The sequence below is a fragment of the Euleptes europaea genome, chromosome 17 (genome assembly GCF_029931775.1).
Source record: "Euleptes europaea isolate rEulEur1 chromosome 17, rEulEur1.hap1, whole genome shotgun sequence".
NCBI classification, from domain to species: Eukaryota; Metazoa; Chordata; class Lepidosauria; order Squamata; family Sphaerodactylidae; genus Euleptes; species Euleptes europaea.
Window position 1 is genome coordinate 48,846,532 of NC_079328.1, and position 27,149 is coordinate 48,873,680.

A 27,149-nucleotide genomic window follows, 5' to 3' on the forward strand; every position below is an offset into this window, starting at 1 on the left:
GGTAGCCAGAAGGAGGAAATAGTGCTACTTATGCAGCAAATATCAATTTCTGTGAAAAATGTTGGGGGGGGGGGTCCTGAACAGTCCGGACCACCTATGACATAATCTCTGTCGGTTACATCAGCTTCCGCACATTTCAGTGGAAACGCAAACCTGGGTTACCGTGAGCAATCCACAGCCAGGTTTAGAAACCTATCGTCTCACCAGGTTACACCTACTCCTCTTTCATTCACATTTAATTTCTTTCTTTCTCCAGAATTTTAGAAGCAATCTGGAGTAATAAGAAAAAGTCAGGAACCCGTGATGCACTTCAGGACTTCAGCATTTTTCTTTTTTCTCCCTTTCTTTTTTTGTACCATTATGACTTCCCCCCCCCCCAAAAAAATGAAGCTCTGATCTTTCACATTTTAAAAATTGGAAGATTAAATATTTATCTGCCCTAATCTTATTTTGTGAATGAAAATAGGCTGTAGGAGCCTGTGGTCCTGAGGACTTGGATGGGAACTCAGCTGTATCCTAATTTAAATTGTTGCATGAATGGCACAGAAGGCAGCGGGGCAGAACGCCGTGCCCAGGTGACAGGTTCAAAGCATGCGTCTCCCACACAGCCACAGGAAGGCGCTTTGGGTTCAGGGGGTGGGGCCTGCACTTAAAGAGAGGCATTTTCAGCCTGCAGAGAATCATAGAATCATAGAGTTAGAAGGGACCGCCAGGGGTCATCTAGTCCAACCCCCTGCACAATGCAGGAAATTCACAACTACCTCCCCCACCCCACCCCCAGTGACCCCTACTCCATGCCCAGAAGATGGCCAAGATGCCCTCCTTCTCATCATCTGCTTAAGGTCATAGAATCAGCATTGCTGACAGATGGCCATCTAGCCTCTTCTTAAAAACCTCCAGGGAAGAAGCACTTACCACCTCCTGAGGAAGCCTGTTCCACTGAGAAACCGCTGTAACTGTTAGAAAATTCTTCCTACTGTTTAGATGTTAACTCTTTTGATTTAATGTCACCCCGTTGGTTCTGGTCTGACCTTCTGGGGCAACAGAAAACAAGTCGGCACCATCCTCTATATGACAGCCCCTCAAGTACTTGAACATGGTTATCATATCCCCTCTCAGTCTTCTCCTCTTTAGGCTAAACATATCCAGCTCCTTCAGCCTTTCCTCATAGGACTTCGTCTCCAGACCCCTCACCATCTCCTACAGGAGGAGTGGAAATGGATTGCACTCAATGGATTGCACTTTCATACTTAGTTACATATAGAATGGACTACTGCAATGCACTCTCCTTGGGGCTACCCTTAAAGAGTGTTTGGAAGCTGCAGCTACAGCAGAATGCTGCGGTTAGACGGCTGGTTGGGGCCAGATACCGGGACCATGTGACCCCAATACTACAGTGGCTATCGATCCTCTCCTGAGCCTAATTCAAGGTGCTGGTTTTGTCCTTTAAAGCCCTACATGGCTTGGGACCTGGGTATCTGAAGGACCATCTTCTCCTGTATGTTCCTGCCCAGGAATTAAGGCCACAGGGAGAGACCCTCTTGACTGTGCCAACAACCAAAGCAGGGCCCTTTCAGTGGCAGCCCCATAATCATGGACCAACCCCAAGGAGGTGCACACGGCCCCCTCACTTTTGTTCTTTAAAAGACAGTTGAAGACTTTGATTTAGGGCTGCACTGGACCAATTTAGCTTTCTTTCATTGGCAGTCTTTGCTGAGATTTTAAATTGTGGTCTTCTATGTGTGATTTTTTAATCTTTGTTGTTTTATTTACATTGTAAGCTACCAAAAAAACAAATCAGTGGATTCTAGATCAAATTAAGCCTGAACTGACCCTAGAAGCTAAAATGACTAAAATGAGGCTGTTATACTTTGGCCACATTATGAGAAGACAAGAGTCACTGGAAAAGACAATCATGCTAGGAAAAGTTGAGGGCAGCAGGAGAAAGAGGAAGACCCAACAAGAGAGGGATGGACTCAGTAGAGGAAGCCACAGCCCTCAGTTTGCAAGACCTGAGCAAGGCTGTCAAAGATAGGACATTTTGGAGGACTTTGATTCATAGGGTCGCCATGAGTCGGGAGTGACTTAATGGCACTTAACACACACACACAAGCTACCTTGAGTTCCACAGCTGGAAAGGCAGCTGATAAATGTTTTACGTAAATAAATGGTGCCTGTAACCTCAAGGTCATGCGTAAGGACTTGGCCCTAAAACCTGCTTTTCTAAGCTTTACCTTGTCCATTTCAGTTCAACGACCAGCTCCCTTTTCACAAAGAGCTCCAAACATGGTACAAGGTGGGGTGGGTGGGTGCCAACTCTGTTGCTCCTCATCCATGAGGTCACAGGCACTCTCCGATAGCGCCTGGTATACTTGCATTCTATTCCGCCGGGGCATGACGCTGTTGACTCAGGAACAGTCCTGTAAAATCAAAGGCCTCTGGAAGCCAGCCTGTTTTGCATGCAGCCTCGGCTCCCTCCCATACGGCCCTGGCATCAATTAAGCCCGGCCCCTGCAAGTCACTTGGCACCCGAAAGGCAAGATCGTTCCACTTGCTATTCTCAGTGCTTGCTTTCTGTCTGGCTGCAGAGTGCCACCGGAGCAGGTGTGTTTTCCTCTTTGGATCGCATCCCGCCAGAGGTCGAATTAGCTGCTTCCCCTCTCTTAATTAGGGATCCGGCTAAAGCCCTTGTTCCAGAGGGTGGGCAGGGAATCGTGCTGCGCTAACGGGGAAGTCAGACTTATCTGTGACAAGCAGGTAATTTGGAACCTCTCCACAGAGAGTTAATTGCTGTGGCTAATAGTTCGCTCCCGAGTTCTGACATTCTATTACCGCTTTCATAAATCACCGATCGGGAGTCTTCGGTGCAGATAGGGACCGGGTGAGGAGAGAGGGGTGAAGTGTATCAAGGCAGATAAGAAAGAGATGGGGGAGGCGGGCGCACAAATAAATAACAAACAAAGCCGAGATAACTCCTGTCATGTTCTCGGAGGCCTAAACGACAGGCGGCGGCCTTGGCCGGTTGCACAATCCCTCGCGCATGTGTTTGTCTGGGTTAGAAAAGCTAGATTCAAGTTCACTAGCACTTTAAAGACCAACAAGGTATAAGGTTTTGAGAGTCAACGTTGACAAAGGGAGCTCTGACTCTCGAAAGCTCATACCCTGAAAATCTTGCTGGTCACTTAGGTGCTCCTGGACTCGAATCGAGCTGTCCTCTTGTATGCTGTCACTATCATCCACTTAGGTCAAGATGTCCATTCCCACTATCGGTGTGTAAGATTATGAATGTTTCTGAGAGCCAGCATGGTGTAGTGGTTGAGAGCGGTGGTTTGGAGCGGTGGACTCTGATCTGGAGAAGCGGGTTTGATTCCCCGCTCCTCCACATGAGCAGCAGAGGCTAATTTGGTGAACTGGATTTGTTTCCCCACCTGTACACATGAAGCCAGCTGGGTGACCTGGGGTTAGTCACAGCTCTCTCAGCCCCACCTATCTCCCAGGGTGTCTGTTGTGGGGAGGGGAAGAGAAGGTAGTTGTAAGCTGGTTTGATTCTTCTTTAAGTATTAGAGAAAGTCGGCATATAAAAAAACAACTCTTCTCTTCTTCTTCTTGTACCCTTCTTTCTGCGTGCATTCTGAGGTGGTACAAGAACTTAAGAGGACTTTACCACATTGCCCCTCTGAATTTTTGATGCACCACTGGCTGCACAATAACTACCCCACTCCCTCTGAAAGCTGCTGTATGTTCACACCCCTTTCCTTCTGCTCTGCTGTGTGGACCTGTTACTGTCAAGTGTACATCAGTATGACTGTCCATTGGAGAGTCCCTGGGGAATGATGGGATATGTGTGTGTGGAGAGGTCACCAGCCTCTGGATATTGCGTAGAACCAGGGTCGCCAACATGTTTCTCATGGGTACCATGGCGCACACCAACACCTTTCCTAGCACCTGCCAAGTGTGTTTTTTAAGTGGGTGGAGCCAGGTGAGCTTCTGACCAGCAGGGCTTTGATTGGCCACTGGAGATCTGACCTACACCCCAGTTCATGTACTGGCTGAAGGACTGCAGAACCTTCCCAGAATGAAATCTGCCAGAGAGATTCAGTGAGGAGGAGGAGGAGTTGGTCTTTATATGCCGACTTTCTCTACCACTTAAGGAAGACTCAAACTGGCTTACAGTCACCTTTCCTTCCCCTCCCCACAACAGACACCCTGGGAGGTAGGTGGGGCCGAGAGAGCTCTTAATAGAACTGTATCTTGCCCAAGGTCACCCAGCTGGCTTCATGTGGAAAAGTGTGGAATCAAACCCGGTTCTCCAGATCAGAGCCCACCGCTCCAAACCACCGCTCTTAACCACTACACCATGCTGGCTCTCTGTTAGCACTTCCTTCCTTATAAACTGACTTCCCTGCCATGTTGCCAGACCCTGTGCAAGAAAGCAGGGCATCCACTTTTAAGTTCTACAAACCCTGGATCAATGGAGAGAAGTAGGGTTGCCAGGTCCCTCTTCGCCACCGGTGGGAGGTTTTTGGGGCGGAGCCTGAGGAGGGCGGAGTTTGGGGAGGAAAGGGACTTCAATGCCATAGAGTCCAATGCCAAAGCAGCTGTTTTCTCCAGGGGAACTGATCTCTATCGGCTGGAAATCAGTTGTAATAGCAGGAGATCTCCAGCTAGTGCCTGGAGATGGGCAACCCTACAGAGAAGAGGAATAAGATCAGGATGTGACCATGAGAGGGCTAGAAGGATTATTGGCTGAATGAACCTTGAGGCAAAGCACTTTTGCACTCTTCTTACAGAGTCTGGGTACGAATCATAGATGCAAGCACATATTTCAGAACAAGCATAGCTGTTGGTTTCCTTTAAGGAGGCGTTGGGGCTCCAACTCCTCCCAAATCTCTTTGCGTGATCTTTCAACAGGGCTCTGATAGCTCAGAGGAGACCTGTTGGATCAGGGCCAGAGGATGTGAATCAGTAGGGAATCCTTTTCCCCAGGGTGTTAGGCAAGTCCGAAGCCAGAGAGCTGTGGCACGCATGCACACTCTACAGGGTGGGCAGACGCAGAAGAGGCCACGGAAGAGTACCTCTGTGTCGACGGGGAAATTTTGTTCATTTTTGAAGCCCGGGATGGGGAACCTTTCTGCCGAAACCTCTTCTTCCTCCTCCGTTGCAAGCCAGCGCTGAAATCCCTGGTGATGGAGTCTGTGCTTTCCCTTCCCTTCCCTTCTCCCTGTACAGTCTCTGGCTTCAGGCTGCAGAGAGAAGCCGGAGAGTCTGCAGTGGCGATTAATAATTCAGTCCCTGCCTGCATTCTCCGGCAAGAGCCTGTGGACAACGGAGCTCCTGTCCCAATCGATGCTTTCCAGACACAACCTGAGAGCAGCAGGGGTGCCAAGGGCAGGCGAAGGGTCCCCTGGTGCTTTCCCCACACCCGGTTATGTCTGCGCAGTGAGACCCTTTCCTCCATTTGTGGGGGGTTTTGCCGGCTATCCAATACCCTTTGGGGAGGGTAGCCTCATATGTCTTGCTTCCCACTCCCTCCCCAAATGTCCTCTGCTCCCTTTAGTGGAACGGTCGATTTAACATCCCTGCTCCATCAGGGCTTCCATTTGCCCCCTCCAAATGTCATGCATTCGACAACCTAAGCTGAGCAGATCTCAACGAGGAAGGATTCCCTGGAGGCCGGGCGGTGCTCCTCCCAAGTTTCTCTCCCCTCCCCCTTGCTTTCTTTCATTTCCCAGCCAGCTCTCCAGGAAAAAACAGATGACTTTGTAGATTTGGCTCTAGAAAGCTCTTCGGCACCTGTTGCCTCTTCTCTCCTGGAGGCAAGGGACCAGTCTCTATGGCAACTGCCTGACATCATCCATAGATGCTTCGGAAAGGAAGGCTGGGCGGTCCAGAGCTGCCTCTTGGCCGGTTGTGTTAATGGCAGCCGGAGCCCAGAGGCCGTCTATGCTATGGGGCATCTCTTGTGAACTTGGGGAGGGGCATATTTCTTTTCTCTCTCCCCCCAGGTGCATTTGTTCTGCGCAGTCAGTTCCTTCTTCTGCTCCAGTATCTCGAGCCAAAGTTCACAGCCTTCTGTCCACACATCTTGGTTTATCTCGGGATCACTTCTGCTGGTATTCCCTTACAATTAGGGTTGCCAGGTCCTTCTTTGCCACCAGCGGGAGATTTTGGGGGCGGAGCCTGAGGAGGTTGGAGTTTGGGGAGGGACTTCAATGCATGGAGTCCAATTGCCCAAGTGGCCATTTTCTCCAGGGGAACTGGTCTCTATCGGCTGGAGATCAGTTGTAATAGCTGGAGATCTCCAGCTAGGACCTGGAGGTTCAGCAAACTAGAAACAGCACTTCACAAGCTAGACATAATGATTATAAAGTAGTGGTATTTAATAACATATCCACCACTGATAGTATATAGGCAAAAACATGTGTTGTTAATTATTGCCTTAAAAGTAACACCAAAGAGAGGACTATGCCTTGTTACAAACAAATAACAGTATTATAGGTAACGCAGAGAATGTTAATAACAGCCAGCGTTGGTCCCTGAAGAAGGCATTAATCGCTGAAACAGAAAGATCACCGGGCTTCTGTTGAGAACAACTGCACTACTGAATTGCTACTCTCAAGAGGCATATCTGTGGAAGAAAGGGAGGTTGGCACCCCCTTTCATGGACTTACCTATAATACTGTTATTTGTTTGTAACAAGGCATAGTCCTCTCTTTGGTGTTACTTTTAAGGCAATAATTAACAACACATGTTTTTGCCTATATACTATCAGTGGTGGATATGTTATTAAATACCACTACTTTATAATCATTATGTCTAGCTTGTGAAGTGCTGTTTCTAGTTTGCTGAGTATCCTACAGCACGCTAACCTTTGTTTACCACAGGACCTGGAGGTTGGCAACTCTACTTACAATGCATGGGTATGTGGGGTCCTGGCCTGTCATTCTGCCCTGTCTTCTGTTTTTGGGAGCTAGATTGTAAAGTACCTGCCCCAAACAAGAACAGCACTACAGGAAGGAAGGAAGGAAGGAAGGAAGGAAGGAAGGAAGGAAGGAAGGAAGGATTGATTGATTGATTGATTGGAGGGAATATACCTGCTGCTGTTTTACTACTGTCATGTTGTTTTTCCATTTCATCATTTTATTTATTTGTTTAGATATTTACACCCCACTTTTTCTCCCAACGGGGACCCAAAATGACTCACAACATGTTCTTCCCTTCATTTTACTCTGACATTCATGTTACTGTGTTATACTTGTCTTCGCCCTCCCTGAGCGCTTTTGAAGCATCACGGTGGGATAAATAAAAGAAAGACGTCTTCCTTCCATCCCTGGTGTTTCCCAGCATGTGCGTCTTGCTGCAAAGGAAGCTGAAGCAGGAGCATTTTTTGACTTTCAAACCTGTATCATATCCTAAGCCCCTTCCCAAAACCTTGTGCTGACAGGTGTTTTGGGGACAAATGATGAGGGACAGACCGAGGGGGCTGCTTAGATCTCCCAGTAAGTTGCTTTGAGCTTTCTGAAGGAAGGTTGAGATGTTACAGAAATAATGCATTACAAATCCACCTCAAGCGGGCACAGTTGACAACTTTACACAGACGGTACTGAATTTTAGTGATTCCTCTGTGAAGATCCCTCTCTTTTGTTACATTTGTTCAGAAACAAGGGCTGTTTGTGCGTGTGCATGTGTGAAGAAGTAGTATTTCTAAACAAGCAGATTAATTTTGCCTCTCTCTTTAGAGGATCCAGTTAGGAACAACCAACATCTACATTTTCAGAGCTATTTTAAGCCAGCCCCAGGTTTGCAAGTGCCCAACAGCGGGTTTGAACAGTGGCCCATTCCTCATTCCCTCTGTCCCAATGCCATGTTATATATTGCAAAAGGTGTCTGAAATACCACTCATTTTCCAGAGCTGTATTACACATGGCATGACCTGCTTGGCTATCAGAAGTCTCCCCTCTAGGATTGCCAGGTCCCTCTTTGCCACTGGCAGGCAGTTTTGGGGTCGAAGCCTGAGGAGGGCGGGGTTTGGGGAGGGGAGGGACTTCAATGCCATAGTGTCCAATTGCCAGAGCGGCTGTGCTTCTCCAGGTGAACTGATCTCTGTCAGCTGGAGATCAGTTGTGATAGCAGGAAATCTCCAGTCACTACCTGGAGGTTGGCAACCCTATGCCCTTCCCGGTTTCTTTTGCTTTGTTTTTTCTCTGTGTGTATTCTTTATATATAACATCTATAAAACATTTTATATAGGTTCTCTCTAATTTGATTAGTGATTGTAAACTTAAATGCTTTCTTCCATAAATTTTCCCATATCTCCAAATCAATATTATATCCTAGCTCTTTCATCCATTTCACCATTACTGGTTTAATCCTTTCTTGCTCTAAGTTTACTTCAGTTAATAATAATATATCCTACCTATCAGTCCTTTGTTTCCCCTAATTAATATATTTTCTAATTTAGATTTTGTTTATTAAATCCAACTAACTTATCTTTATTAAATATATCTTTTAGTTTATAATACATAAACCAGTCTTTAATTTTAAGTACTTCTCTACTTCTTAGAACCCATTCTCCTTCTTTAAAGTCCATAATTTCTCTATAAATATCCATATCTAAATTTAATTGTGTCCCCCTCTTCATAAATGCTTCTACTGGATTAATCCATCCCGGTTTTTTATTTTCTTATTTGTGTTCTTATCATGCCCAGGCTAGCCCGGTCTCCTCAGAACTTGGAAACTGAGCAAAGTTGGCGGGAGGTAGGTTAGGAGGAGAGAAGAATGATGGAATTCCACTTTGGGTCCTCATTGGGGAGAAAGGTGGGGTACAAATGAATCAACGAAATAAATATTTGTTCCACATACCCAAACACTGGCTCTTACCTAGAGATGCTGCAATGCCTTAAATGCAGATGCCTGTATCTCTTTCCCAGCACTGTTGCCAGAGCCAGATCCCTCTTAAAAGAGCAGGCGCCTTTATTAAAAATTTCACATTTTAAATCTGTTACTAATTAGTTAGCTGCACCAATTAATTTATGAACGTTTTCGTCCCCATCTTAACGCAGTCAATTTCCCCCTTTCCAACAACCCCCCTGAAAAATTACCCTGCAGTCCCAAGTCATGCTAATAATTCCAAGGCAGAAATAGAAGTATCACTCTGAACCAGTCTAGCGCCTGTCAGGGACATTCAATTGTGCTTTTAAGGCGAGGGTGGACACAGTTTGTGTGTGTCTGTGCATGCAGGGCCGGCGTCAGTATACCCTCAGGTGGGGCAGCTGCTGGGGCCCAGGGCTTCTGGTGTGTCCCCTTTTTACTGACTCCTCCGACCTGTGCACCTGTCCTGCCACCTGTCCATTTGCCCATGCTATACCTCCCATGTTGTACCACTAAGTTTGCCAGCTCCGGGTTGGGAAATACCTGGATATTTTGGGGGCGGAGCTTGAGGAGGGCGGGGTTGGCAACCCTATGTACCACCCATGCTCCCAGCTTTCCAGTTTTGATGGGGAACTGCATGTGAGTGTTGTGCACACTGGCTGGTGCTGTCGGAGAAAGGGCACATGAACACGAACACATAAAGCTGCCTTATACTGCATCAGACCCCCCCTTGGTCCATCCAAGTCAGTATTGTCAGATCGGCAGCGGCTCTCCAGGGTCTCAGGCAGAGGTCCTTCACATCACCAACCTGCCTAGTCCCTTTAACTGGAGATGCCGAGGGTTGAACCTGGGATCTTCTGCATGCCAAGCAGATGCTCTACAAACTGAGCCACAGCTTGGAGTGCAGGCCGTGGGAGGTCTTGTTAGCAGGGGAAGGATGTATAGTCGGGGGGGGGGGACACAGGTGGGTGGGTGGAAAGAGAGGCATGAGAGGGCCTGATGATGGGCAGAAGAGGGGCCCTGGGCACTCTCTGCCCAGGGGCCCCCAGACCTGGGAACCCATACTGTGTGCATGAACAGTTGCTGAAATCCATCTTTCTCAGCCTTTTCTTGAGAACCATCGTGGTGTAGTGGTTAAGAGCTGTGGTTTGGAGCGGCAGACTCTAATCTGGAGAACCGTGTTTGATTCCCTGCTCCTCCACATGAGTGACGGAGGCTAATCTGGTAAACTGGGTTTCCCCGCTCTTACACATGAAGCCAGCTGGGTGACCTTGGGCTAGTCACACACTCTCAGCCCCACCTACCTCACAGGGTGTCTGTTGTGAAGAGGGGAAGGGAAGGTGATTGTAAACTGGTTTGATTCTTCCTCAAGTGGTAGAGAAAGTCGGCATATCAAAACCGCCACGCCCACCACCTCCACCACCTCCTCTTCTTCTTCTCCTCTTCCTCTTCCTTCTCCTCCTTCTTCTCCCTCCTCCTCCTCCACCCCATGCTAAGAGGGGTCTGTAGCTGCAGTTAGGAATAAAGAATACCGGGAGCGGGCAGGTTTTTCTTCCCACCACGAACCAGTACTTTGGGCCTCCCGAGTTAGGGCTTGTGCGTAGGGGAAAGTTGCTTCTATCGCTCGACAGAAATAATAACCTCCCGGAGGCAGCTGTTGCTATTAGTGTGATGTTTATATCCAAGGAAGAGATTAACATCTTATTTTGATAATGCTCCAGCAAGACTGGGGGACGGGTTATTTTGGCAGGGGGACATTCATCAGCTTTTGCTGAGAGCTCCTTGCTTCGTTAACTGTTGCTGGACCACCGACTAAGCCCTAGGAGGCCCCGAAAACTGCTGCATTCGAGCCAAGTGTGAAGCAATCACAATGAAATCCAGCCATATATACCGCTACACCCGGGTGCCTTTAATACCACTTCTCACTTGCAATAAGGAGAGGGTATCATGTTGTTACAAATCCATAGCAATCATCATTCATTAATATTACTTGGCAGGCATGTATTTTATTAAGCCCTCCTCGTTGTAAAGAATCATTGGCTGTGCAAAACGAACAACAGATAGGGATGCCAACTCCTGGTTGGGAAATTCCTGGAGATTTGGGGGTGGAGTCTGGGGAGGGCAGAATTTGGGGAGGGGAAGAAGCTCATCAGGGATGTGATGCCATAGAGTCTACCCTGTGAAGTTGCCATTTTCTCCAGGGGAACTGATCTATGTAGTGTGGAAATCAGCTTTAATTGCAGGAGTTCCCCAGGAACCCCTAGCAACTGAACACGCACCAGTTGCTGCTCTTGTCCTGCAAAATGCCTAAAAGTGTCCTGCAAACAAAAGGCCCCTCTTAAATTCCTCGTGGGATTGACACACGAGAAGAAAGCACATGCTGAACACATGAAGCTGCCTTATACTGAACCAGACCCTTGGTCCATCATGGTCAGTATTGTCTACTCTGACCGGCAGCAGCTTTCCAGGGTCTCAAGCTGAAGTTTTTCACATCACCTACTGCCTGGTTCTTTCAACTGGAGATGCCGGGGATTGAACCTGGGACTTTCTGCATGCCAAGCAGAGGCTCTACCACTGAGCCCCGGCCCCTGCCAACCTCCTGGAAGGAGGGAAGGAAGGAAGAGAAGGAAGGAAGGAAGAGAAGGAGGAAGGGAGGGAGGGACACCGTAGGACGTATGAGAGGGGAACTGGGTGGCAGTTTTGTTCCACTACTGGAGACTGCGGCACAAACTGTGCCAGCATCTTGCCAGCATCTGCTTTCTTTGGCTTTGGCCACACAGAAGCAGACAGCTTGGAGGCCACGCGAAGCAGGTGAAAAGCGATTAGGCAGCACACGCTCGTCGTGCTGGAGAGCCTGCTTGAAAAGACAAATAAAACTTCGCAATTAGCAAGGGAATTAGGAAGATGAGCTAAGGCACGTTCTGTGCAGGGAACCTATATGAAAGCAGACAGCTGCTAAGTTCCTGGTGCGGCAAACACAATTTGCAAGCGCTGAATGGGAGGGCTTGCATTTACTGGGGGTGGGGGCTGACTCTTGCATTTTTTGACACAATGTGTGTCAACCATCATCTTCCACTCTTCTCTCGGGCGGCGCCTTCTGCCCCAAGAGCCTTCTGACATGTCAGGAACAGTCACACCAAATAAGACTTTCCTGCCGAGACAATCTTACAGACAGGCCTTTTGAGCCAGTGTGGTGTAGTGGTTAGAGTTTCGGACGAGGATCAGGGAGACCCAGGTTCAAATCCCCACGCTGCACTGGAAGCTCGCTGGGTGACCTGGGCCAGTCTCACCCTCTCAGCCTCACTACCTCACAGGGTTGTTGTGAGGATAAATTGGATCAGAGTCAACCCTGTTTTCGAGGGGCTGGTAAGGTTGCCAACTCCAACTCAGGAAACACCTGGATATTTTGGGGGTGGAGCCTGTGGAGGGCAGAGTTTGGAAAGGTGAGGGACTTCAATGGGGTATAATGCCATAGATTCCACCTTCCAAAGTGACCATTTCCCCCAGGTGAACTGGTCTCTGTTGCCTGCCAAGCAGTTGTAATCCCAAGGAGATCTCCAGCTACCACCTAGAGGTTGGCAACCTTAGGGGCCGGATATACAGAAAACCAGGCCCCAGCAGGCAGGAATCTCTGCTCCCCACCCCAGCAATCCAGCTCAGGGGATCACAAAGCCAGTAGCCTGTGGAACCTAGAACCAGCTTCTCTAGGGTTGCCAATCTCCAGGTACTAGCTGGAGATCTCCTGCTATTACAAGTGATCTCCAGCTGATAGAGATCAGTTCCCCTGGAGAAAAAGGCCACTTTGGCAATTGGACTCCATGGCGTTGAAGTCCCTCCCCTCCCCTCCTCAGGCTCTGCTCCAAAAACCTCCTGCTGGTGGCGAAGAGGGACCTGGCAACCCTAAGCGCCTCCCATCCTTGGGACATCACAAAAAACTTGGTCCTACTGTGTTGTGAGAACAACACAGCAAGGGAAGGGACACTTCTGTGCTTCGCTGTAACATATTTATTCACCAGCAGGACAAATTGTGCCCCTCCTCGGGGCCATTTCAGGTGAGATAAATGAGCCCTCTCCTTCCATGCGCCGCAGTCCCAGTCCCAATTAACCCACACGTGCCTTGGTCGTTTGGCCCAGAACTACAGCTCCCAGGATTCTCTGAGAAATAGGAATGATTATTAGACCATTTTGCATCTGTGATGCCAAACGGCCTTCTTGCCACGCTCCACAGATCTCTAAGTTACAGCGGCGCTATCAGCGAAGCCAGGGAGACACACTTGTTTAAAAACAGGCTGTATTAAGGGCAGGGAATGTGTTGACCCTTGTGGGGGACAGGGGGGCTGCTGGGGTTGCCAGGGCTCCCCTCTCCTCCGGCGGGAGGTTTTTGGGCTGGGGCAACGATCCCATGCGTGCAGCTGCGCATGACATGATTACATCACTTCCGGGCTTACCCCGGAAACACCATGATGGGATGCCTTAGCACTGAAACCCCCCAAATGTTGAGTGCTAAAGCGTCCTGTCATGATGTGGCGCTTCCAGGGTAAACCCAGAAGGGATGCAATCGCTTCACACGCAGCCGCAAGTGTGATCCTCACTTTGAGCCGGCTGATGGATTGGCAGGCAATTGCCCGCCAAGCCAAGCCACCTGGCAACCCCAGTGACCGCCCATGCTTGCTTCGTATTGTTCCTGCACCTGGCTCTTTCCTCCTAAACTGCACCACAAATGTGGAGGTCGTGCACTGGATCCTGTGAAGAAAAGGACCACCAGTGGGATGCTTGCAGGCCACCAGTGGGATGGGTGCAGAGCCGCAGATTCCAGCCAAGCGGTGTGTAGATCCTGGAATGACGCTGGCTAAGCACAATGACCCATTTTGTCTCTCTCGTTCTCTTGCAGGACATCCCATTCCCGGGCAAAGGCGGAAGCCGCGGTGACCGCTGCACAGAAAGCTCAGGAGGAAGCTCGGATTGCCAGAATCACTGCCAAAGAGTTCTCGCCATCCTTCCAGCACAGGGAAAACGGTCAGTGTGAGCCGGGCCGCCTGTCTGGGCCAGCGGATGACTTCATCCTCTCTCTCCTTTTCTCTTTCTCTCTCTCCCTCTCTCTCTCTTTCTCAGTGTCTCTGTGTGCAAATGCAGCAGGCATGCCTGGGGACAGAGCAAAGCATTCTAGCCTGGAGGAAATCCTGACGGAACAGTACTCCTTTAGGACTGATGTTCTGTCTCCTTTGGACCTAGTAGTCTCCCACCTGCCCTCAAGGGTCACTGTCCTCTACTAACTTGGTGCTGTTTTACACCATTGAGATCAGAGCTTGCTCTCCAGGGATAACATATGCTTCTCTGGACTGTGCCAGCAAGGAATTCCATCATCACGTTTCAGCCGCGCACACCCTTAATCTTATTTTCCCCATTTGTCCCAGGCACAGAATTAAGCATTTGTGGGCACTGAATTCAGGCTCCCGTGATGCACAATTTGGATTTTTAAAAAAAACATGCACATTGTAGAGTGGTGGAAAGCGCCGTCAAGTCTCAGCTGACTTGTGGTGACCCTGTAGGGCAGGGGTTTCAAACATAAGGCCTGGCTGAATTCTCGCTTATTTTCCCTGCACAGCCAGTCGCATCTCCAGTGGCCAGTCAGAAGCCCTGCTGGTTAACAGCCCCACCCACTCTTTAAAAATACTCGGTGGGTGCCCGGAAAGTTGTCAGCAAGCGCCATGCTGCCCATGAACGCCATGCTGGGGATCCCTGGGCTAGTGTTTGCCCTGGGAATGTGTTTGTATGAGTGTGTGTCCTTCTAGGCAGAGCAGAAGGTACCAGGTGGGATGACAGAAAAGAAGCAAGTCTGAGTCACAATTGTTAAGCAACATACTAATTAATGGCTACGGCAATTGCAGTACAACGTTCTGGTGCCCTTGTTAGAAGACGTTAAAGCCTTTTAAAGACGTTAAAGCCTTTTATTTGGGATTCTGCCTCTAAACTGTATAATCTGAGGGTTATTTTAGCAGGGGTGGATTTTAATATTGCATTGGCATTTGCCAAATTTCTTTCCCAGTCAATTAAGATTAAAAAATACTAATTTCCTTATGGGCTATTCAGATAGTTCTCTTTTTCTTCCTTTTTATTTTGATCCCAGTGTGACCTTGCTCAGGGCCGAATTGGCCATGTGAACAATATCATTAAAGTAAAGTTAGAAGACGTTATTTACATAAGACGTTATTTACATAAACATAAGAATATGGGAACATAAGAAAAGCCCTGCTGGATCAGACCAAAGCCCATCAAGTCCAGCAGTCTGTTCACACGGTGGCCGACCAGGTGCCTCCAGGAAGCCCACAAGCAAGACGACTGCAGCAGCAGCATCCTGCCTGTGTTCCACAGTGCCTAGTAGGCATGCTCCTCTGATACTGGAGAGAATAGGTATGCATCATGACTAGTATTCATTTTTACTAGTAGACATGGAAACCTTCCAAGTTGGCAGCCATCACCACATCCTGGGGCAGGGAGTTCCACAATTTAACTATGCCTTGTGTGAAGAAATACTTCCTTTTATCTGTTTTGAATCTCTCACCCTCCAGCTTCAGCAGATGACCTCTCATTCTAGTATTATGAGAGGGAGAAAAGCTTCTCCCTGTCCACTCTCTCCATACCATGCATTTTGAGGATATAAACGTTTTAAGTTGGGGTTTGCTCATCTCTGTTAGTTTCAGTTATTGTGAATCTGACAAGCGATGATTCATATTGTTCATTCCTTGTCCTTTGAGGACCTCTCCCCCACACACAGTTGCTTTCTTTTCCCCCGCGAAGGTGACGCAAGAGAGCTACTGTGCATTTGGTTTTTAAGGGTGGCACACAATTTTGCAAACAATCTGAGCCGTGCTGACATCTCAGCTTACTACTTCTGCGTCTCCAGCTAATAGTAAGGCAGAGATTCCCCCCACGCCCCCACCAAGATTACCCAGCAATCCAGGAAGAGTGAGCTCATACAGATTTCTGCATTTCATCCCATCATCAAAAACCAGAAGCTTGACAATGCTTCCAGTTTCACTCAGAGAAAGCTGACAATATCATTTGTCAATGATGAACACACATGAAGCTGCCTTCTACGGAATCAGACCCTCGGTCCATCAAAGTCAGTATTGTCTACTCTGACCGGCAGTGGCACTGCAGGGTCTCAGGTGGAGGTATTTCATATCACCTACCTGCCTACTCCCTTTAAGTGGAGATGCCGGGGACTGAACCTGGGAGCTTCTGCAGGCCAAGCAGAGGCTCTACCCCTGAGCCACAGCCCCTCCCCAATGCTGGATTAGACGTCTGTATAATCCCTGATGAAACACACATGCAATCCAAATACCGTCCTTTTTAAAACAAGCCTCATGACAACAGATCCAACTATGATGTGAATACCTCTGGAACTCACTGCCACAAGGTATGAGGGTGCCTGGCACTAATGAGCCCCCTTCTTCTTCCCCATTGGGGAACAGTTTGCCTCCATTTATATGGACGTTTTTTTAAAGAAGATGCCATCCATACATCTGGCTTACTGGTGATCCAGTACTGGATCTCCAGAACTCCTGATGGTTCATGCATCTCCAACTGATGGTTCATGCATCTCCAAGTACCAAGGGGCCACCTTTAAAATAATCTCAAAAATACTCTCTTTTAAAAATTTTACCTAATGCATTTTTAATTAGTTCCTAGGCTTGGCAGAAGCATTCTGTTTACACAATAACTTCACATTTAGGAGAAGCTGCACACTGCATTTTGCACGTGTTGGGAAAAAATACTCAACTGCCAGCTAAGAAAGGCTCAGTGAACAAGAAAACGAGCAGACAAGGACTAGAGGCCTAGCTGCATTAGACACCCCAGCTCCTCAGGTGGCAAACTTGTCTGTCAAAATCAGTCAATAGCGTGGCGGCCCTTACAAGGACAGGGAATCGATGCACAATTGTGCCTGCATAGATTCAGTTGGAATTAATGGGGTTTATCCTTACACAAGATTAGAGGCAAAAAGAGAGGGAAGGCAGGAAGCGGCAGCTCAGGTGTTTAAAAAGACAAGGAAATGCTAACACCTAAATTGCTATATTGCTGGGTAGTGGCAAAGCTCCTGACTCCACTTGTCTGATCTGGGGTGATGGCACAGAATGTTCACAAATATTCCAACTTCTGGGGGAGGGGGACAGGATTGCCAAAAGATTTTCAGTCCATCTTCGGTGAAGATGGGGGCTGAATTTCAAATCTTGATCTGAAGTAACCAAGTCATTGCGTGATTACAAAGGTATTTGCTGGCCTGAAGAATTTGCAGGAAAAGGTGTAAACGCTGACAAGGAGCTTGTTCACCCAGACAGTTACTTTCAGCACAAAATCATAGAATCATAGTCGGAAGGGACCGCCAGGGTCATCTAGTCCAACCCACTTCACAATGCAGGAAATTCCAAACTACCTCCCCCACACACACACCCAGTGACCCCTACTCCATGCCCAGAAGATGGCCAAGGTGCCCTCCCTCTCATGAACTGCCTAAGGTCATAGGATCAGCATTGCTGACAGATGGCCATCTAGCCTCTGCTTCAAAACCTCCAGGGAAGGAGCGCTCACCACCTCCCGAGGAAGCCTATTCCACTGACTGTTAGAAAATTCTTCCTAATGTCGTTCTTTTGCGCTTCTCTTTCTCTCTCTTATTTATTTGTGTTGTTGTTTTTCCTTTTCTTATTTATTTGTGTTGTTGTTTTTCCTTTTCGAAGCAGGCCTCGAGTGCCAGAGGCCGAAGCGCCGGAATTCCAGCGATGACATCGAGGTCCTGTCGACGGGGACGCCCCTTCAGCAAGAGAGCCCCGAGCTCTACCGGAAAGGCACGACCCCTTCGGACCTGACCCCCGACGACAGCCCCCTGCAGAGCTTCCCCGCCAGCCCCACCTCCACCCCGCCTCTGGGCCCTTCCTGTCGGAACAAGAGCACCCACTTCTCCCGGCAGGTCTGCATGGACGAAGAGCGGGGCGGGGAGATCCAGATGCTGCTGGAAGGGCGGGGCGGGGACTACCTGCGCCCCAACAGCTGGGGTGAAGACAAGGAGGGCGGGGCACGTGGCGTGAGAGGCGGGGGCTTACGCAGCAGCCAATCGAGCTCCTCCGAAGAGTACCGGGGTCGAAGCGGCGGGCACAAGCACGCGGCCTCGAACCACAAGCCGCGGGAGAGGTGGACGGACCCTCCCGCCACGGTCTCATGGACTCACCACCGCCCTCACCACCACGGCTCGGGGGGGAACAAGCTCCTGGAGCTGGAGGAGGAGAAGCTGAGCAACTACGAGATGGAGATGAAGCCGCTCATGAGGATGGATTCTTATATGCAAGAAATGCACTCCCAAAAAAGACACTATAGCAAAACGGGGCCCGGCAGGAGCCTGGCCGAGGACCAGCACGGGGAAGAGCGCGGCTTTGGGATGCAGAGACTGAGGTCGAAGGCCCAGAACAAAGAGAACTTCCGGCCAGCCTCTTCGGCCGAGCCGACGGTGCAGAAGCTGGAAAGTCTGCGGCTGGGGGACAAAGGTGAACCCCGGCTACTGAGGTGGGACTTAACGTGCTCCCCGCCACAGAAATCCTCACCTGTTGCACTAGAACCAGAAGAGGAGAATGGGGACGAGCTGAAATCCGGTGCAGTAAGTAGAGAACCCCTTTCCTGAATAACTGCTTGGAAGTGGGGGAAGGGGCTTAATGTGAAATGCGTGTATCCCAGGCTCTCGGAGAGCTTCCGACATCCCCCAGGCAGCTTCCAACATCCGTGGCCAACGAATAAAACGCTTAACGACCAATAAACCATTAGAACAATTAGGGACGAAATGCTAACAACCACCCCCCAGTAATAGCAGCAGTAAAACTGCAATTAATGCAACAACATAATAATATCAAAGGGTAGCCGTGTTGGTCTGCAGGAGAGCAGCTAGATTCGAGTCTAGTAACTTCGTAGAGATCCACAAGATTTTTGGGGTATAAGCTTTTGAGCCCGGGGAGGGGCTGTGGCTCAGAGGTAGAGCATCTGCTTGGCATGCAGAAGGTCCCAGGTTCAATCCCCGGCATCTCCAGTTAAAAAGACCAGGCAAGTAGGTGATGGGAGAGACCTTGATCTGAGACCCTGGTTCAGTGGTAGAGCATCTGCTAGGCGTGCAGAAGGTCCCAGGTTCAATCCCCAGCATCTTCAGTGAAAGGGACCAGGCAAGTAGGTGATGGGAAAGACCTCAGCCTGAGACCCTGGAGAGCCATGGAGAGGGGCCGTGGCTCAGTGGTAGAGCATCTACTTGGCATGCAGAAGGTCCCAGGTTCAGTCCCCTGCATCTCCAGATAAAGCAACCAGGCAAGTAGATGATGGGAAAGACCTCTGCCTGAATGTAAAACTCTGCCTGAGACTAGATGGACCGCTGGTCTGATCCAGCAGGGCTCCTCTGATCCGACTCAAAACTGGTGCACACCTAGGAGACTAATCAGGGCCTGGTAGACCTGCTACATCTTGCCTTTTGCTGAGAAAGTTGCAGATCGAGCTGCCAGGGCCAGATCTGTACTTCCTGGGATGGTTGATAGTGTGGCTTCTCCTGCTAGCCCCATTCTAAGCCTGGTGGCTTCCAGATCAAACGCCATCTCTTGATCAGAAGCACCCCCATGGCTTCCAAGCGTGCCTGCGGTTGCCACAAAGGAACACACAAGTCTATTTTGGACCTGCCCAGAGCAATCCGAGGAGCTCTGAGGTCAGATATGTGGGGCAGCCGCTTCTCAAAATAGCCCGCTGCTGGCCAAGCCCATCACCAGCCAAGGCTCTGGTTTGATCATCGCAGTTCCCCTTCTGTGCTGGGTCACTCCTGGTGACTCATCCTGGCAAAAGCCACAGGTGCCTCCCAGACCTGTTTCTTCTGGGGCCCAAACCTGGTGGGCCGGCTGTCTTGTGGCACATCCCACTCTGCCGCTGCAGCAACCTTTCAAACGCCAAAAGGTTTTGTGTGTGCTGCAGAGCATTGTGGGACATTTCACGGCTGCCACCTTCAGTCTCACCTGGTGTGCGAGGGTCCCATGAAATACTCCCCCCACCATGTGATTCCCTGATTTTGTGTGTTCATGGAACAGCTTGGGTGGGCTAGCAAAAACCCACATCTCCGTTCAACACAGCATCTCTCCAATCGGTTACGGCGAGACATGATAGAGGTCTATAAAATTATGCATGGTCTCGTAATACCAGAACGCGGGGTCATCTGCTGAAGCTGGAGGGTGAGAGATTCTAAACAGATTTCTTCACACAATGCATAGTTAAATGGTGGAACTCCCTGCCCCAGGATGTGGTGATGGCTGCCAGCTTGGAGAGCTTTAAGAGGGGAGTGGACATGCTCATGGAGGAGAGGGCTATCCATGGCTACTAGTCAAGATGAATACTGGTCATGATGCACACCTACAGTATCCAAGGAGCCTGCCTATTCTATTAGGTGCTGTGGAACACAGGCAGGACAATGCTGCTGCAGTCATCTTTTTTGTGGGCTTCCTAGTGGTCCCTGGTTGGCCACTGTGTGAACAGACTGCTGGACTTGATGGGCCTTGGTCTGATCCAGCAGGGCCTTTCTTATGTTCTTACGTCCCAATCTGCATCTTTATCGAGCTGCTCACCTTTAGATTCTTTTTCATAGTCCCGTGTTCTTGTATTTGAACTTAGGGTTCTCACTGCCAAAGAATGGGGAGGTGGGAACTAGATTATGTACATGAGAGCCATCAAGTTGCAACTGACTTATGGCGAACCCAGGACGGGGCTTTCAAGGCAAGTGAGAAGCAGAGGTGGTTTGCCATGGCCTTCCTCTGCAGAGTTTTCCTTGGTGGTCTCCCATCCAAGTGCCGATCCTGCTTACCTGCCGAGATCTGATGAGATTGGCTATACCATGCCTCCTTCACTCCCAGGTACTAGATTAGGTGGCTTTAAAAAAGACTTTGATAGAATTGTGGAGGAGAAGTTGCTAAATGGAACCTCCAGTCTCAGGAACAGTATAGCCTGAGTGCCAGAAGCAGAACAGCAACAAGGGGGAGAACTGTAGCATTTTCCAGAGGTATCTGATTGGTGACTGTAGAAAACAGGTTTCTGGACTAGATGGACTTTTAGCCTGATCCTGCAGGGCTCTGCCTCTGTTTTTAGGATTACTAGTCCCCGTCATCCCTTTAGACTACATCTGCCATGATGCCTTTGTTTGCTGTTTGGTGGATCAGAATTAGGTGCTATTTACACAGCCCAAATAATGCACTTTCAATGCACTTTGAAGGTGGATTTTACTGTGTGAACCGGCAAAATCCACTTGCAAACTATCGTTAAGGTGCAGTGAAAGTGGATTGAAAGTGCATTATTTGGGCTGTGTAAATAGCACACAGTCTTTGTTTGTATGATTAGGTTCTTCCTACAATGATCCTGCCTCTTTATTGAATGGTGGCGGGGAGGTAAGACAGGCATTCCCAGATGCTGTCAGATGAACAAACCACATGAGAGATGAAAACATAGCTTTTAGTCTAATGGTTTCCAGGATTCCTCTTTTTGGGGGGGGGGCAAACTGTAGATAAATACAACCCCCCCCCATGGGTGGTGTGATGTTCAGCCCAGCCAGCACCCTTGTAAAACACCCCTTTTGATTTGAGAAGGCTTTTGATGTTGCAGAAGGGTTTGTCCTCATTTACACGGTGGCTGTCACCACCCACATTTAGTTTTACATTTCCCCAAGTAAATTATGGAGATTCTCAAAACTCTGAACATGATCTCTGAAGTCAGCTGAACAGGAAGACCGCAGGTGAACAAGAATTTGAGGTGTCTAGGAAGGAAGTTGACCAGTCCTTGCATGGCCATTTGACAAACGTAAATAAAATAATGGAAAAATAATAATGTTCAGTATCATAATGCACCATGTGTGGTCCCACTTGGAGAACTTGGCCATCTTCTGGGCACTGGGGGTGTGTGGGGGAGGTAGTTGTAAGTTTCCTGCATTGTTCAGGGGGTTGGACTAGATGACCCTGATGGTCCCTTAAACTCTATGATTCTATGAACTCATGTACAATTCAGGTCTCTATTTTATAAAGGATATTGTAACTCTGGAAAACATACAAAAAAGGGTATGTGAATGTTTAACGGGTTGGGGCACCCTCCCCACGAGGAAAGCAATGCTGATTCTATGACCTTAAGCAGATGATGAGAAGGAGGGCATCTTGGGCATCTTCCGGGCATGGAGTATGAGTCACTGGTGGTGTGTGGGGAGGGAGGTAGTTGTGGATTTCCTGCATTGTGCAGGGGGTTGGGCTAGATGACCCTAGTGGTCCCTTCCAACTCTATGGTTCTATGAAAGGCTAAGGAGTTTGGCTTTCCCATTTGGAAAAAAGAGAGGTGAGACTGAGACACGGGGGGCAGCGATACATCCCATAAATGATTCCTTTAATATTGCAGATGCTGTTGTGGGGCAACTTTCAGGGCCACACAGTAGTGCGCACTTGAGGAGACCTGCTTTCATTCTGATAATGCTGTTAAATATATGCTAGTACCCAGAAATATTAATGCACTTCATATTGGTTTGCTTCAAAAATGAATAGTGGATTCCAAATTGGGCATCTCCTGTGAAGTGACTTTGCAAGACCTTAGATCTGAAAAAAATCTAGCATCTTGGGTTTAGCAAATTATATGATAAATGTGTTGGTTTATTTACTTCATTTATTCCCCACCTTTCTCCTCAGTGGGGACCCAAAGTAGCTTTGGTTGTTCTCCTCTGATCCATTTTATCCTCACAACAACCCTGGGAGGTAGGTGAGGTGGAAAGGGTAAGACTGACCCATGGTCACCCAGCGAGCTTCCAGTGCAGAGTGGGGATTCGAACCTGGGCCTCCCAGACCCTAGTCCAACAGACTAACAACTGCTCCACACTGACAAGTCTCGGAGAAGCTCTGCTTTTATCTAAGAGCGCTGGTTTTGCAGGGCCTTTAGAATTAACTTGCAAAGGAACTGAGCTTTAAGCAATAACCCTTGCTATGATCTGGGAACCTCTCGGCTCCTGGAGAGGTTACTTTAATTATGGAAATATAAATGCCCGCAGCAAAAAAGCTAAAATTGTATTCCGAAATCTTTAATCAAATTATAACTATTAAAAAACTGTGCAGCAAAATACAACAGTGTTTCGTTACATGTGTATGTGTGTCCCTTCCCCTAGTTTGAAAAACCTTTATAGTAAAATTGCACTTGTACACATGGGGATCACATGTAAAGCTAGCCCATGTGCCATGCTAAGCTACCAGGTGGTTCTCTGAAAACCCAGGCAGATCTGCAGCCCACAACCTTGTACATGTAAGATTGTAGGTTGGGAGAAATGGTTTACCCTTCTTTCTTCAATATGACCTGTGCTGCTGCTGATCTATTACTACCTGGCATGAATGCACACCCGAGAAGATCTGAAATAGCCAGTGCTGTTTTAATCCATCTCAGAACACCTCCCGGGTGTTCAGGGCATTTTCCCTTTAAAAGACATCTGCAAAGACTTCTCCCTCGTCGGCCTGTTTTTCTTTTGCATGTTCAAATACCCGTGCACATGTTAAACTATTGGGCTGGTGGATCAGTGATGAAGGGGGAGGGGGAAAGCGCCCAGTGTCAACTCTTCGGTGCAAATCACATCTGTGCGCCGCATCTCAAGCCCACGTAATCAGAGCTCGTTCCCTTTATTCAGAGCCCTGAATTCCAAGCCATTGAAGCTAGATTAAAGCCTGCTTAACTGGTTTGTAGATTGATCTTGAAAGGGATTTGTATAAACCTGCCAAAAGCAAACACCTGGCTGCCAGGTAGATTTTTTTGCAAGGCGGCAGAAAGGTGGACTCTGCGAAGTTCTCTCTCTTTGGTTGGCCAGCTCCCGTTCATCTTGTTGCTACGGCAACAGCAAAGACCTTCTCTGAGCTTGGGAGGCAGGCATCTCCCTCGCCTGCAGTAGGACCCTGGCCAAACCTGAACTGAATTCTCCCCGGCTTCTGGAGGAGAAGGAAGCCAGCAAAGGGCCAGAGTAACATAACATCTCTGCAAGGGACCAAAAAAAAAAAAAAATTCCATGTCTTTTATGCATATAGGTGCATGCACCTGTGCGCACTCACCTGTACATGCAGCTGCTATCATAAGTGGTGACTACCTTTTTCATAGTTAAGGGTGAGACAGAACTAATCCTACCATTCTGGAAGCTAAAACGTTCGTGGCAAAGGATGGCTCACAGATGGGGTTGCCAGCTCCAGGTTGGGAAATACCTGGAGATTTGGGGGGATGGAGTTTGGGGACGGACTTTAATAGGGTATAAAGCCGTAGAGTCCACCTTCCAAAGCGGCTGTTTTCTCCAGGCGAACTGATCTTTGTCGCCTGGAGATCAGGTGTAATTCCAGGAGATCTCCAGCCACCACCTGGAGATTGGCAGCTCTACTCACAGAGAATGGCCTGGATCCAACCACAATAAGAAAACTTAAGTGTCCTTAAGTTTAATAACAACAACAACAACAATCCCTTGGCAAGACAGCTGAAAATCAGCATAGGCAAACAAAAGAACATGGACTGCCAGGGGTTCAATGGATCATGTGAACAGGGGCCCCGGGGCAGTGGTGGCCGCAGGCATGGGCGGATTTAAAAGGGGATCAGCCAGATTCATGTCAGAAGAGCATCTTGCATCAGGGGAAGGAGGAAAATGCCATCCATTTTGTTATACAAGTCATTATTGTAGGGTTCACTGCCCACATAGGTTGGGATAACCATGACCACGTATGGCTTAAAAGGGAGTTAGGCAGATTCATGGATGAGAGGTCTATCAGTGGCTACTAGCCTTGATGCCTAAAGGGAACCTGCACAATCAGGGGCAGTCAACCTCTGAATCCCAGTGCCAGGAGGCAAAATCAGGGGAAGGCCTACCTATGCCCTGTGGTTGACTTCCAGAGGAACTGGTTGGCCTCCTGTGTGAGATGGGATGCTGGACTAGATGGACCGCTGGTCGGACACAGTGGGCTGTTCTTTTGGGCGTAGTCAGTACCCGGAGCTCACCCCGGTTGGCTTTCTTCTACCGAAGGCGGAAAGCCAAGGCGACTTGATAACCCCTTTCCTCTTTTCCTCCCGCAGGGTTCAGCTCCCATCCTGGTAGTCATGGTGATCTTGTTAAACATCGGAGTCGCCCTTTTGTTTATTAACTTTTTCATCTAACTCGGGACAGTCTCGTTTGCAAAAATTAACAGTTCCACACACACAACACATACACCTGTACGTGTACGGACGGGCGGGATTACGAAGCGAGCGATGAACACCACACGCCAGGGAGCGGTGCGGTCTTTTCTGAACTGTCCTGCGACAACTTCCAAGTCTTTTCACAGAAGAACAACAAAAGATTGAGTCTCACTCACAGTATGCCTTTTTTTCCTGGGTAATGTTTTTTGGATTTTAGCCAAAATTCTTTGCTTGTATAACACTTACGCTGTGTGGCATGGCAGAATGGAGAAACCACTCCAGTCCCCCCCACCCCAGACAGGACGAGGTAGGCACCTCGCGTAAATCCATCAGCAAAAAATCCATAGAGGGAAGATAGTTTTGTGGGTGCACCGTGAGTCGGGAAAGGAGGGTCCTCTTTCGGTGGAGCCGCAGGGAAGATCCACCCCGTGGCTGTCTTGGGCATAGCTTGCGTGTGTGGAATGGCTGTTACTGACCAGCGACATGCTTATCCCTTGAGGAAACACCCACACTCGTGGCTGTGTGAATCGGCTCTCCCCAGGAATTGGCTTTCGTTGTGATGGCTAAACCCAAACGGAGAAACCCCAAATAAAACGCAACCGGGTGACGCAAAAATTGAACGCTACATGAGAGAAATCCACCCTAGCAGAAGTATTTAAAAAGTTACAGAAACACCTAGACCCCCCCCCAGCCCACCCCCTTTCCACCGCAAGACAAGCCCACAAGTTCCAAAATGCTCTCCCGATGCTCTCACACAACCAATTAGTTTTCACTAATCACCGGCAGTACAAAAATCTCAGTCATAAGGGGTGGGAAAAGGTCAGTCTTGGCACAGGTAAGTGGGGGGGGGGGGAACACCCATACCTATTATTCCAGATAGTTATAGGTCTTGCGCAACAAGTTTTCACAATCAGCATTTCTGGGATGTGTTAAAACTGACCGGAAATGTTTCTAAGATGACCAAAGCTTTCCTGGAAATTTAAGCTGGACCATGAATCTCCTTTTGGGTCAGCCTGGGTCAGCCCACTCTCTACCACGGGGAGCATCAGCATCCAAAAGGGGAAAATGCTAACGCCCACCGCCGTCTTCCGTTGTGACCCTACAGCCATGTCTGTCCCTGAGTCATGGCATGAATGAGGACCCTGCCCCACATCACCCCACATGCCCCTCTGCATCAGGCGAGGAGTGGAGGGCGTTCCTGTCCCATCTTGCCGTGGGCCATTTCCAGATGTCATGCTTGGCCTCTGAGCATGTGAGATTTTTGCACTTTTGTCTGCAGGATATATATTCCAGCTTCCGACATATCCCTGTACAAAAAAAAAGAAAAGAAAAACCATTGACAACAGCCGCCTCCGAGTACGTAATGCTCTTTTTTATATTTCAGTTTGTTTTTCCTCCTGTATGTAATCACTGCATTTGGTTTGGTTCAAAACATCTTTGTAAGATGCCTTGCATTCTTCCTTCTTTATTTGGTTCACTTTCCATGGTCCCTGGTACGCCACTGAAAAGATGCATTGTTTGTTTAAAAAGTGCAAGCCCCTCTTCAGGGCTGTTGGCATGGGGGGAGTAATGGGATGGGGTCAGCAGCTTAGTTCTGTTGCGTGCCGAAGATGATTTGAAGCGCTATTCCCAATCCCAAACGGCATCGCTCAAAAACACAAACCACCTCCTGCCTGCTGATTGTGCGCCAAAGCTGATCAGCGGGTATCAGGAGCGCCAACCGACTGCCCCTCCCTTCCACGTTCTCTCTTGGGACCAATTTCTGCCCTTGGTACTGACCTCCTATGCAGTTTGAGGGCGCCTCCTTATTCCACGTTTGCCCAAGCTTTCGCTGTGAGAGCGGCAACCCCCCCCCCCAACCTCCCAACGTCCAAAGCACACCTCTGCCCATCTTCCTTCCCCACAATAGATGCAGGGAAACGCTGGCTAGGCGTGGGGGGCAGTTGTGTCACAAAGAATGACACAGGGTTGGCTTGGAAGCTCTCAGCAGGGGATGCCCGTTTGCGCTTCTGGTTTCAGGGCCACGGCCAGCGTGGGAACACGGCCCAGGTGTTCGCAAGGCA

The 27,149-nt window shown here is 48.9% G+C and overlaps 1 protein-coding gene across 1 annotated transcript in view; it reads left to right on the plus strand.

Annotated features, from left to right (window-relative positions):
* The window catches only part of JPH3 (junctophilin 3), a 66,645-nt gene extending 41,542 nt beyond the window's left edge, over nt 1-25,103 (plus strand). Inside the window, exons 3-5 of the mRNA XM_056862205.1 lie at nt 13,763-13,887; nt 17,610-18,517; nt 24,985-25,103. Coding sequence (XP_056718183.1) covers nt 13,763-13,887; nt 17,610-18,517; nt 24,985-25,065 — 1,114 coding nt within the window. The 3' untranslated portion in view covers nt 25,066-25,103. The remainder of the gene's footprint in view (nt 1-13,762; nt 13,888-17,609; nt 18,518-24,984) is intronic.
* The last annotated feature ends 2,046 nt before the right edge of the window (nt 25,104-27,149 follow it).